At 47.4% G+C, this 13,342-nt stretch overlaps 1 protein-coding gene across 4 annotated transcripts in view; it reads left to right on the top strand.

Annotated features, from left to right (window-relative positions):
* Med27 (mediator complex subunit 27) overlaps positions 1-13,342 on the top strand; it is a 173,251-nt gene that overhangs the window by 51,969 nt on the left and 107,940 nt on the right. Inside the window, exon 1 of one of the 4 annotated variants that reach the window (XM_040745111.1) lies at positions 1,610-1,781. The exons of the other annotated variants lie outside the window; for them this stretch is intronic. Coding sequence (XP_040601045.1) covers positions 1,725-1,781 — 57 coding nt within the window. The 5' untranslated portion in view covers positions 1,610-1,724. Of the gene's footprint in view, positions 1-1,609; positions 1,782-13,342 lie in introns of those variants that run through there. 4 annotated transcript variants of the gene reach the window in all.

Raw genomic sequence — 13,342 nt, 5'->3', positions numbered from 1 at the left:
CTCCCACTACCGTGTTATTGTGTCTCACCTCGCACCGTCAGCAATGGAGGCAGCCACTGGTGGGTCATGAAACCACCATCCCAAATAAACCATTATGTTGATTCCTCCCGGGTATTTTGTTATAGAGAGGGAAAGCAGACTAACTCAGCTGTCTGTTATGGCAGATCCGCCCCCTTTGAATCGACACTTTGTGTTTATTCATTCACCATCTTTTCAGCAAGTTGGGGGAGGGAAGGAGCGCGGTTGACAGTTGAACATGTTGTTTATCCACCAAGTTCAGCCCAGAGGCCCCTGGCTCCCTTTGAGACATTGTGCTTTGTGTTGTACACATGCTTGTCATCCTGACTTCGTGTTATAAAGAGCATGCTTCCATGTCGGTGAAGGGTCCCTGGGCATTTCACTTGCTGATTTGAATGAAGTAGAATAGTAATTATCTTTGTGTCCCCTAGCTGAGACAATGCAAATGATCCTAGTTCCTTGTTATAGCAGGAAGGAGAGCTTGAGGGTGACCCAGAGGAGGAAGGCCTTCTTTTCTGCCTTTCCCCAAGGGCAAGCCATATCTCAGAGCAGCCTGTTTTGCTGCCTTGGCCGTCAGCAGTTCACTTTTCTTGGGCTGTAGTAGTTGAGGGCAGAGGCACATGGTGGGTAATGGCAGTTCTGGAAGCTAAGCTTTATAAAGACAGCAGACTTCTATTAATATGAGAGCCACTCTCCTGTGTGGGGCTAGGGACGATGTGACTCTTATACTTTGTGCAGTATCCACCTGACACCATCTCCCAAGTCATTTGTGCTGTTTCCAATAAGTTGGAAGATAAATTCCTTTGCATACCTCTCCCTGTCTTTGGAAACCAGAACACAAACCACCGATTTGATCTGTCACCTGCCTTTGGGAAATGATATAATGTCTGTGTGGAATATGGCCATGGCAGCCCACCTTTGCCCTCTCCTTTCCCTGCCTTAGCCAGCTCATGGGCATTGGCCTGTTTGCACCTTGCTCTTGCTGTGTCTCTACCCCTGTTGCAAGGGAATGTAAAATGCAGCTCACAAGCCTATCTGAGACCTTATTAAAACATCATTTCCCCTGCCTTGTTCCCGGATTTCTGTGCTTAATCATTGAAAGGCAGCTTGCTCAAATATACATTATTCTTGTTTGGAAAACTCTTGTCGGCTTGTCTGTCTCCCCACCCCCTCTGCATTTTGTAACCCTGCTGTACCAAGGCAGGACTTATTAAATATCATAATTTGCTCGTTGGAGAATTATTTGTAAACTTAATTAACTCTGTCAGTGTTTGAGTTAATTTTCTCCCTGAATTTCAGCCTCCCTGGTCCTGGTTTTCTGTGCTCTGTCCTGTGTCTGTTAAAGACTTTGTAAATAGTTTTGAAATGCCAGTTGGTGATATATGGGCCTCTTTAACATTTCTTTGATTTATGTGCAGTGCTGTGGAAAAAGGCAAAGAAAGCAAATTATATGGGGGAAAATGTTGCCAATCTTCACTTTTTTTTACCTTTAGTTTTAAAAAGTACACTTATCAATCACGTCTGATGGATTTTCTTTTTTATACAGATTGAAAATTTAACTATTTGAAGACTTCTGCAAGGCACATCTGTATTTTCTTAGTCACATGTAGCTGAGCCCTGGGTAGGAAGGGAGTCAGAATTCCCAAAGCTGTCTCTGCTTGTCCTCAATGGCAGCATGGAAACAGGGATACTGACTGGAAGGGTAGATGCCTCTTCATGCTGGAAGCAGGTCACATCTGAATCTGTACACCTGGATCCTTGAGGTGAGTCAGGAGGAGCTGCAGCTCAAGAGAGGTCATTGAGATTTGTCCAAGGGAAACTCTGTCGCACTTTAAACTTTTCCTGCATTTGTCATTTGGATGTGTGTATGTGCACGCACACCCTGGTATAGTGCTGGGGGTCAGAGGACAACTTATGGGAGTCAGTTCTCTCCTTCCACCGTGTGGGTTCCAATGATCACATTCTAGTCTTCAGACTTGACAGCAAGCTCCTTTACGGGCTGAGCATCTCCTCAGCTCAGTTGCATATTTTTGATGGCTTCCAGGTAGATGCTGAACCAATCAGTGAGTCCATAAATATTTCCATAAATATGATGGCTCTCAGGCCTTAGTGTGCCGGAGAGCCATGTGAGCTCATGGGTGTTGATGCTGTGAATTCCTGGGCATCTCATAGAAAGTCTCATCCAGCAGACTTGAGGTGGGACCCTGGAATCTGCATTGGAGGCCAGCACCCCAGGGATGGTCTTGATACCAATGAAGCAGGTTGGCAGGGGTACCATGTGTAGCACACTCACTCGCCACAGCATGACACTAGTTTTAGCTCCTTCTCTAAGACTTGGGAGTCTTGAATGTGTTTGGATCTTAGAATTTTATCTTACAGAAAGGTAGCGTGTTGATATACCACACATTACACTAATTTCTCCAGCGGGATCCAGGATAATACCTTGTAATCAGATATTGTGCTGTAGAAATGTCTGCCTCTTCACAGTAAGTGAGATAGATTAAGATTTAAATAGACTCACAGCGGTTCATGGCAGGCTTTGCTGCTACACGAGTTCTGCGCGCCTACATTGATGAGAAAGCTTTTGACTTTGAGGACTCTCATGCATTTTCATATTGTGAGAAGGAATCCTTGCTCAGTGCTGGCAGCTTCTTGTCCTGTCCTCTGTTCTGGGTGTGAGACAGCAGAAGGCAGTGCGTGGGTGAAAGGTGTGTATACTAGCTCGAACACTCCCTCAGCAGCAGCAGGGAGGGCACTGGAAGAGCGAACGCAAGTCCAAGGCGGTTGGCTGTTCCAGAGCTAGAAAAGCAGCCAATGGATTGGGACTGTGGGGCCAGCAGGGACAGTTTGCTAGGCTGTGGTAAGCCTGGTTCCATCTTCCAAGGCGCCTGGCTGTAGATGCTTCTCCTGCTGTCTCTGTTTCCCTCTGTTGCCCTTAGAGCTGGGCAGCCTGAGAGTGGCTGCTCCTTATAACCTGAACTACCTAACTAAGGGTTGTTACATCCAGCCCCTCCCATCCCCACCTTCATGAGGCCCTCACTCACATCCCAAGGTGGTTCTCAGCAGTCTGAAGTTTATTTCACACCTGCTCTGGCTTTCTCCATCACTCAGTTCTTTATAAATACCTGGAGAGGGCATACGGAGTTCTTGATGGCAGGGTGCGTGTAGTGGTGCTAGGAGAGGTGCCCTGGAGCCAGGCTGTCCAGATTCCAGGCTTCACCCTTTCATTGCCTATGCCTCAGTTTCCCCATCATCGAAATGGAGGTCATTATGCAGATCGCCTGAGTTAACCAGATTAGATGAGCCCCTAATTCATAGTGAGCCCTTGTTATCCTCCAGATATGAAATGCCCCCAAAGGCTCATGTTTTTGGGCTTGGTTGCCAGGGGATTGCATTAATCAGTGGATTACTCCTGTGGTGGATTCAGAGTGTGATGGCATTGCTGGGGTGGGGAGGGGCAGCAGGTGTGGCCTAGTTAGAGGAGCTGGGTCACTGGGGACATTCCTAAGAATGATGTTCTTGTCCCCTGACTCTTCCCTCTCGTACTTTGCTTCCTTGCTGCCTTGAAGGAATGGGTCTCCTCCACATGCTCCCGCCAGCTCCGCACTCTGCCTCAGTCCGCTGTGTGGAGGTGGTTCACTGTGGGCAGAAGTCAGCCCTTCCTCCCTGTCCTTGCTTTCTCAGGAGTCTTCCCAGGGTGCTGAAGTCTGAATAACAAATCTGTGTGCCCGCTAATGTTAGCGTTTTTACCACAGGCTAGCCACTGTTCTAGACTAGGGGAATGTCTGCTTTCAGGGGCTTGCACTAGAGGCAGATCTTGACCCAAAAGCAAAGATGTTACTTTTGATTTTTAGACACATCTACCTGTGTTCTGCATCTGTCACACCAGCCTGTCTCAGCATGTTGTTATTGAACATTGACATGGGCCCCTGTGCAGACCCAGTGGGACATGGTTGGAATTCTCCATGCTGTAATGCATAATAGTAATGGAAGAGATGTTTGTAAAGGACAAGGTAGGTTGTCTGCCCGTGGGAATGGCAGCCTATCCATGTGGCCATTGAGAGTGAAAGGGCACTAGTGGCGCCGCCCCAGCTGCTTGTCCTTATCTTCTCGGCCCTGGCCCAAGGACGGCTCCTTTCCATACTGAGCTCTGCTGGTTTGAATATGCTGCACCACATCTTCAGAGGAAGCAGACGGTCATCCAAGCTGCTCTTCTTGGGCTGGGGGTGTGGCCCGGTGGTATTGTGCCTGCCTACCACATCTCAAGTCCTGACTAGCATGCATTAAGTCCTCTCTAGTAGAGAGGGAGGGTTGGAGGAAGATGGAGGGGAGAGCGGAATAAGGGGATGGGAAGGGAAGGAAAAGGGAAAACAAGGAGGGAGGGGGAAGAAAAGGGTTAGAGAGAAAGCGGCCCTTGCATCAGAGACTGGCCTTGGTCCCAGCCTAGCTTTTCTGTGTACTTGGCTTCCCCAAGGCCCAGAACTTATCTGTGCCTCTTTTGTCTGAAGCAAGCCTTCCAGTCATCGGCTCGTTCTGGAAGTCCTGTTGGTAGTGGGCCAGCAACCTCAGCCCATCAATAGCAACCATGGCTAACGTATTTCAGATATATGCTCAATGCCAGCCCCCTTTCTTGGCCCACTGTGTGTGATTACCACTCACCAACTCTGAGGACCCGAGGATGAGGCCCAGGTTTCCTCTAGAATAGCCGAGTAGCATTGAGAAGCAGCACTACCCCAACAAGAGAAGAGGCTTTGAGGAGTGGACTGATGTACCTGTGGTCACAAGGCACAGGCTGTAGAAGGCCTCTGGCATGTATCTGGACAGATGACTCCACGCCCATGTATGAGACTCTAACATTGTTCCCTGTCTGGTCAATAGGACATTCACTCTGATCTGTTACTTGTTTTGAACCAAAAAACATCCCTACTGGTTGACTATTTTTGCTTCCAAGGGTGGGGGAAAATCACAGCCCTGTATTTTGTGTGGGAAGGTTCTAGCACCTCGGCTGACAGCTGTCTGCCTCTTCTCGTTCTTTCTGTGTAGACAGCCATGCTCCTGGTCCACCACCCAGTGCTGCAGTACTGACTTGCCTAGCATTCACAGGGTCCTGAGCTCAATTGGTAACACTAAGCCAGACTAAAACCAAAGCTGAGAAAACCCTTCAACAGTCCCAGAAAGAAAGAAAGGGGTCCTGTGGGGGGTGAGGGGCTGGAAGGAGACTCTGGTCTTGCCCGATTGAGATCTTTGTGCTCTTAGCTTGATGGCTTAATGTATCTGTGCTGAGCTAACATAGCAGGCATGTGTGTTGAGTGCAGATTAAAAAGAACAGTCTGACAGTCTATTAGAAGGCGCTTCCCAACTGATCCTCAGGTGGCCTTTCACTTAGTTTGCTCCAGGGTGTCTGAGGCCCCACATAGTCATCTTTCTTGTTAGTGAGAGCATCACCCAAGATGGGCCAGGAGGCGTCTCTGCCCGCCAGACTGTCTTCCTCCTCAGTGTGAGGAGAATCCTAAGTTGTGTTTCTTTTTTGGTGCAGCTAGCAGGCACATCTTTTCCTTTCTTCCATTCTCCTGGTTTCTTCTCTGCTGTACTTAGGGTGACAGCACTCAATTAAAAAGTGATCAGCTCGCTAGCGGGATGAGGCATTTCTGATACAGACCTTTCTGCAACCCTTGGACAGCTCTGCGCTCTCTCTCTCTCTCTCTCTCTCTCTCTCTCTCTCTCTCTCTCTCTCTCTCTCTCTCTCTGTGTGTCTCTGTGTGTCTCTCTGTCTCTCTGTCTCTCTCTCTCTCTTTCTCTCTCTCTGTGTCTCTCTGTGTCTCTGCGCTCTCTCTCTTTCTCTCTCTCTCTCTCTCTGTGTCTCTGTGTCTCTCTCTCTCTCTGTCTCTCTGTGTCTCTGTGTCTCTGCGCTCTCTCTCTCTCTCTCTTTCTCTCTGTGTCTCTGTGTCTCTGCGTGCTCTCTCTCTCTCTCTCTCTCTCTCTCTCTCTCTCTGTGTCTCTGTGTCTCTGTGTGTGTCTCTCTCTCTCTCTCTCTGTGTCTCTCTGTGTCTCTCTGTGTCTCTCTCTCTCTGTCTCTCTGTGTCTCTGTGTCTCTGCTCTCTCTCTCTCTGTCTCTCTGTGTCTCTGTGTCTCTGCGCTCTCTCTCTCTCTCTCTCTCTCTCTCTCTCTCTCTCTCTCTGTGTCTCTGTGTCTCTGTGTGTCTCTGTGTCTCTCTCTCTCTGTCTCTCTGTGTCTCTGTGTCTCTCTGTCTCTCCTCTCTCTCTGTGTCTCTCTGTGTCTCTCTCTCTGTCTCTCTCTCTCTCTCTCTCTCTCTGTCTCTCTCTCTCCCTCCCTCCCTCCTTCCCTTCCTCCCTCCCCCTCCAGAGTGATGGGCTCTGTGCTTGAGCCTAAGAGTGAACCCCTGTGCAGACATGGAGAGCAGCTCTGTTTGCAGAGCGCGGGGCTTGAGACTGTCCACATTGCGTCACTCCATCCTCTCTGTGGGGGCCTTGAGACTGTCCACATTGCGTCACTCCATCCTCTCTGCGGGGGGCCTTGAGACTGTCCACATTGCATCACTCCATCCTTAGATGTTCTTGGCCTTCTCCCTCTGCACTGCCACTTTCCACAGAACTGTGAAGTAAGAAACTGTGCAGTCTACGCAGGGAGTGGTTCAGTCAACATGAAGACAACTCTTGGTCCCTCTAGATGAACATTGCTGTTCACAGTGGATGATAAATACAGCCTCTGAAGAAGGAGAAACTCAGGATCTGACTGTAGGGCTCTGTCTCCTGCCCATTGGGCTACACGGTTAAGCTCTGCCTTTGCCGTTGCATGACAGACCCTGGACCAATGCCGTCTCATAATCTCAGCCACCATCCTCATGATGCTTTTACCTTGAAGAGATGATGCAGCTATCAGAAGAACCAATAAAAAGGTGCTTTTGGAGGTCTTGCAGGTCTCCAAACTAAGGAGTCGTCCAGCTCTCCTTCCACTCGTGCTTACTGCATCTTCTGACATAGGTCTTTGAGAGTCTGGCTATGTGGCTCTCTCCTTTTCCACCTATACCTCATGCCCCCATATGCTGCGGCTGAGTCAGGGCATTATACATGGTAAGCAATGCTGTACCACTGTGCTGCACCCCAGCTCATGTGTGTTTTCACTGCCCTGCCCTCTCCCCATATTCTTCATCTGGTAAGCAAAGGCTGGGAAAAGGTGCATCAGGCCCCCTGGCTGGCAGCCATTTGCCTTTCCAGTGGACTACTGGTTAGTGGGGGAAAGAGAGAGAGAGCAGGGGGATGGCGAGTCACAGCATTGAATTGGCGCTTACCTCAGAAGCAAGCGTTTCACAACTGGGAAGCAAGAAGAGTTTGATTATTTCCTCAGTGAAGTCTAAACTTAGCAGCAGCCATGTAAGACTCATTTTTCTCTCCCAAGGAGCCATCCCTTCTTTGACTACCTGTGAAAGGAAAAATTTTATAATGGTCTAATTACATTCTTATTTTCATTAGATTGATAATCTTTTAGAGCTCATGTTTCCTAGTTTGTAGAACTTGTCAGATAGCCAGCGCTGAGGCTTAGTGTCTGCAACTGGGATACAGAAGTGCCTGGGTTACTATTGTACTCATTTCTCAATTGAAGTTCCATCTGTCAGCTCGCACTAGACTGCCCGTCAAGGCTGACCCAGCCCTCCAACTAGCTGTAACCGGAGACGTGGAGAGCACTGAAACGGTTCCATCACAAGTGGACTTAAATTCACAGGCATTGAATTTTTGCAGTAGAAAGCCAGACTCAGATTGGTTTTTCATAAAGGAATATTGATTTTATTATTGCATTTATTTGCATGTGTGTGCATGTGTGTGCGTGTGAAGGCCAGAGGACAAGTTGCAGAAGTCACTTCTTTCCTTTCACCAGTGAGCTTCAGGGATCAACTCAGGTCGTCAGGTTTGGTGGAAGGCACCTTTACCTGCCAAGCCAGGTTGTCAGCCAGAGAAACCTTTGTAATATCATAGCATTTCCCGTTGAAGGCTCCCTGGGCTTAATTCTAGCCTTGCTTTGTAGACTGTTGATCAAAAACCAGTACTTTGCATTTCTGCCAGCATAGAAGTAATTCTAGGTGCTTCATTCTTCCCATCTGCTTCTATCATTGGTCAGTAAAAAGAAAGGGGAAGTGAGCATTGTCCTTTATTGGGTACAGAAGTGTCAGATGTAAACAGGGAGCTATTCTCAGGGAGTATAAACATAGCTACTGATAAAAGCTTAATGGACTTCCTGCTCCAAGAGGACCATCGACACACAGGCCCATCATGCTGCCCTTCCAAGAGGACCATGGGCACACAGGCCTACCATGCTGCCTCTCTCTCCAAGAGGGTCTCGGACACACGGGCCCAGCATGCTGCTTTTTGGAGAGTACCATCTCACTTCTGTTATGCCCTTCAGTCACTTGTGTAATATTCTCAATACTGCACTGTCAATATTGTTTTGGTACTATTTATATTTCTTGGTTGCATTTTAAATGGCGATGTGTCATTGTAGTTCAGGCTGCTGTCATGAACTATAATACAGTGAATGGCCTAGACAACAAACGTTTCTTACAGTTTTAGAGGCTGAAAGAGTCCAAGATCAAGGTCCCCACAGATTGGGAGTCGAGTGAGGACGATCTCCTATGTGTGTTATTGGCTTCCTTCTTGATGTATTCTTGTCCAAGCAATAGTCCTTTCACAGGGTTTCACTTTGGTGACCTCATCTAATGTCATTCTTCATCAAATGCCATTACTTCCAAGTACTGAAGTAGGGCCTTGAGCAGCATAGAGGTACAGAAACATCAGCCCATTCCCTGTGCAGCACTTTGTGACCCCTGGGTGGCACCTGGAATAAAAGCCTGGTGTGACACTCAGGGAGACACCCTGTCCTACCTTCCCTTATCCATTTTAGAGGTCTGCTTATTTTCCTCTTTTTGCCTGCCTGCCTGCCTTCCTGTACAAGCGCTATCCCATGATAGCTCTACCTTCAGTTTTAGCTGTGTTCAGTTTGTTTTGTTCCTCAATGTTCAACTTCATGAGTGACTTCTCCCCTTGCTGATTGGCATTTTGAAGTGTGATTGCGTGCATACAGCTGTGGTGTAAATAGGAGCAGGTGGGGAGGATGGACTATTAATAAAGGCGTGAACTCCAGGAAGCACTAGTAGAGCAGGTCCATGCATTAATACATCAGAGAGAAACCCAAATGGCAGTTAGCACGGCACACACAATGCCACAGTTGAGCAGGAAGCACTGCCTGCTTCAGGGCTTGCTTTCAGAGTAATTGGAGGGTCTGAGTCCCAGCTGCCCAATGGAGAACAAATAGGCAAGTAAATTGGAGGCCTCCTTCTTATGGTTTATTGATGCTGTTTTGACCAAGTAAAAAGATTATTTACCTATAAAAGCTCAACTCAATGGCTTAAAAACCATGGCTGTTTGAAAGGAGTGCTATGAGATAAAAGGGCGACTGAGCTAATGCCATTGTCTGATATTTAGATTGAAACCCAAGCAGAACAATTAGATTTATGGTATTTTTCTGTGGTTGTTTTCTTTGGCTGCACACAATGCCAGGCAAGCTTCCCTGCTCTCTGCCTAGAGTTGGGCTCAGGAGGAGTGAGCTTCACAGTGATGCTGCGCTGTCTCATTAGCAGGAAGCTAAGCTGCTGCAGTAATGAGGGCCAAAGGTCTTTGCAACTCAAAGCTGTGATGAAGTATTCCTGGCTTTCAGTTCCACTTGGTATTTAATGGTTTGGGGAAATAGGACTGTCTGAAAAATCTCAAATTAGCTCCGTTCACCCATGTTGCAGGCACGTGTCCCAGCTGTGTGACATGGCAGTTAACTAAGGTGTACGGTGAGTCTATAAAGTATGTGCTTAGATTTTTTTTTAATTTAAGTTAGAAACAAACTTGTTTCACATGTCAATCCCAGCTCCCTCTCCCTCCCCTCCTCCCCCGCCCTCCTCACCAGGCCCCCCAGTCCACCATCCAATCTCCACTCCGATCCCCAAGGAGGGTGAGACCCTCCATGGTGGATCTCCAGAGTCTGTCATGTCATCCAGGGCAGGACCTAGGCCCTCCCACAAGGCTGAGAGAGCAACTCTCATTGTGGGATGCGCACTCAAAGTCTGTTTGTACGCCAGGGATAAATACTACCCAAGGCCCCATAGATTACCTAGGCCTCCTCACTGACACCCACATTCAGAGGGTCTGGGTCAGTCCCATGCTTTCCACACAGCCATTAGTGTGGGGTTCAAGAGCTCCCCCTTGTTCAGGTCAACTGTTTTTGTGGATTAAACCAGCCCAGTCTTAACTCCTTTGCTCATCAGTTCTCCCTTTCTGTCACTGGATTCCAGGAGTTCAGTTCAGTGTTTAGCTGTGGGTGTGTGCTTAGATTTTGGCCCTGGGTTTTGCTGTGCTCGTGGCTGGCTACCTTGGGGAGGTTCGTTCGTTTGTTCATTCATTCATTCATCCATTCATTCATTCATTGATGCACCTTCGGGCCAGTGATGTCTGTGAATTATGGCAGGGACTCTTGCTTTCTCATCGGGTCTCAAAGTCTTCAGTAAGAGTTTCCTGAGAACTGTGTTCTTGAACCAAGAAATGACGCAAGGTTGCCTTTCCTGAGTCTAAATCCCAGGATAGTAACAGTTGTGTGCTTGGAGGAGGGCCAGAGTGACACGTAGAAGGGACTCTGGCCATCCCATCTCTATGTCCGTCCCTCAGGATCTCTTGTCTACACTAGCTATACTGTTAAAGCTTAGTCCTAGCTCATTCTGCAGGGTTTGATTGCTGACAGTGCTGATATGTTTACTGGTCTTCTTAAACATGTACAGGTAAAACTATTTGTGAAATGAATGAATCCTCCCTGCAGGCCTCCCAAGAGATGGTCTCTCTGTTTAAGGATTGGGTGAATCCTTGAGAAGGAAATAAAATGAAAGCTTGATTGATTTGGCTTTTAAGTTTTCAGTCTTTTTTTTGAATGTCATATTCTCTTAATGTGGGCTCCAGGCCATATGGCATGGGTAGAAAGATGTTGCACATGGAGAAATGCTGTGGCCTTGGATCCAAGGGGCATTGGTTTGAACTTGAGCAGACCAAGGTATTTCATTCTCATTCTTGGTCCATTGCAAAGCATTTTCTTTATTTTTGAGAAGGCAGAAGCCATCAGAGCAGGAGGGAAGATTCAAGCAAACAGAGAACTAACTTGAAGGGTCCAGGCTCATTGAGTTTTCTAAAAACTTGAATATTGGCCCAAAACTTGGCATTGAATCCTGCTTTAATCATTTTTTTGTTACAATATCCTTTTAGTATGTGCTACTATTTGTAATTCGGAGCATACTCAAGCCCACTTAAAGAAGGTTCTGTGAAGCCTAGACTACCCAGAGGAAGAGTGCCGTCCCCTGAGAGTAACAGCCTTCGATTTAACCAGAGCTTCTGTGACTGCTTGCAAGTGGCTGTTGACACTGCCTCACAGGAGGAGAGTGGGGAGAGTCATTGGGTCCTCAGCTGGGATTCCGGCTGCTCCCTCTTGCTCTTCTCAGCCCACTGTATGTAATTCTGCCCTCATTGCATATGGCCTTGTGATCTAGGGAGCAGATACAACATGGAAGAGTAAACCAAAAGGGGGATTCCACTGACACAGCTATAGGCCTGTCATCATCCCTGCTGGGATAAGAGTCTACAGAGGTGTGGCTGCTTTGGGGGTCACATATGCTCCTGTAAGTAACCCCTCATCTATGCTCTGTAAGCCCAGTAAACCTTTTGGCACTCAGGTTGGACTTTGATGGGGTTGTAGTTTCTAGGGAGGGGGTGTTTCTGTCTCCTCATTCTGCACCTGATGTGTAATATTAGGTGAGGTGGTTTTTGCTTCACCACTTTTATGCTGGAGTCAGATACCCTCCCAACTCCTCCAGAGATCTGGGTGTGTTCTCGAGAGGGCGTGGGTTGTCCAGTCACAGACTCTCCTGGTAGTAAAACCCAGGAGCAATCTCTTCAGAGGACACTTGTGCAGGCTCTCAGTCTCATGGACCCCTCCTGAGCTTTTCCCACAGGTAGTGGGTTTCACCATAATTTACAATTAGTTGTCATCAAGGTTTCTTTAATTCTGATTGGTCTTTCTTCAGGTAATGGTGAGTTGTTGGACTTTTTCTAGTTATAGAGGTGATTAGCAGATATAATTGATTAGACAGCTTTAGTTTGAGATCTGATGGAATGATCATAGATCATTGATAGAAGGTAGAAGGCTGAAATTAACACACAGTTGTTGTAGCTGGAGTACCCTCAACCCCAGAGAACAGACTGAGCTGCCATGTCTATGGGCTGGCAGCTCCGTGGTACATGAAAACCCCACATGTAGCGTAAGCTGTGTCACCACAGTTGTGGGCTGTGGAAGGTATGAGGCCAGTCTGTTTCATTTCTTGCCTCTTTCGTGCTCCTCCTTGTTCGTGGAGAAATGACCCTGCATGGAGACATCATATTAGAACTTTGACAAGTGGCTTTTCTGAGCTGGAGCTGTTAACGTGTCACAGACGTTTGGAAGGGAGTTTGTTTATTGAAATATATTTTTTATGGAAAACATTACAGAACCTATAACTGAAAATTTATGGCAGTGTTTTGTGCAGAATATGTTCCTAATCTATGTGGATTGCTCTGAAGCCCCTTCTGCTTCAGAACCATAGGCTGGGTAGACATTTTCCAAGAGTCTTTTCAGATCTAAACAGTGTTCCATGGGATGAAGTGTTTGGTGCTTAAATAATGTATAAATCCAGTTGGACAGGAGCTGCCTGTCAGTTTTATTAACTTTGACCTTTTTGCCCATTATAAAGGTGGTTCAGTTAATATTTAATGGCCCCTTATAGATCTTGACAGTTGGAGCCATGTTCCTGGAAACTGGGATCTTATATATGATTAACAAATGTCACTTAATCATTATGAGTCAGCTTGCAAGGGCAGGTTTTGTTTTGGAAGAAGGAAAGTCCTTCCACCTACATGTGCTTGTGGGGCTGCCTGCACGCTGAGAGCTACCACGACGGGAGCCTTCACAAGACAGACAGCAGTCAGTGTGCAGCTCTGCTGTTTTGGTTTTGTTTGTAGAGCCAGTGATCCAAGTGATGGATCCAGGTGGGCAGAATCCCCTTGCCACTCTGCGTAGTTAGCTTGAGTCTGCCCTGAAAAGAGTCAGCAGGGTTGGATCAGCTGAGCTTGCATGGACAAAGGAGATGGAGAGCCAAAGGCAGAGAGGATTCCTTTGGCCAGGAAGGGCCCTGCCAAGCTGTCTCTCCTTCATTCCAGAAAGGCCCATGCTTATTGCTCTCACTGCAAATTCT

This window comes from Mesocricetus auratus, unplaced genomic scaffold (genome assembly GCF_017639785.1).
Source record: "Mesocricetus auratus isolate SY011 unplaced genomic scaffold, BCM_Maur_2.0 Super-Scaffold_100004, whole genome shotgun sequence".
Classification (NCBI taxonomy): domain Eukaryota; kingdom Metazoa; phylum Chordata; class Mammalia; order Rodentia; family Cricetidae; genus Mesocricetus; species Mesocricetus auratus.
Note: the sequence above shows the minus strand (reverse complement) of the source record. Positions and strands in the feature narration are given on the sequence as shown.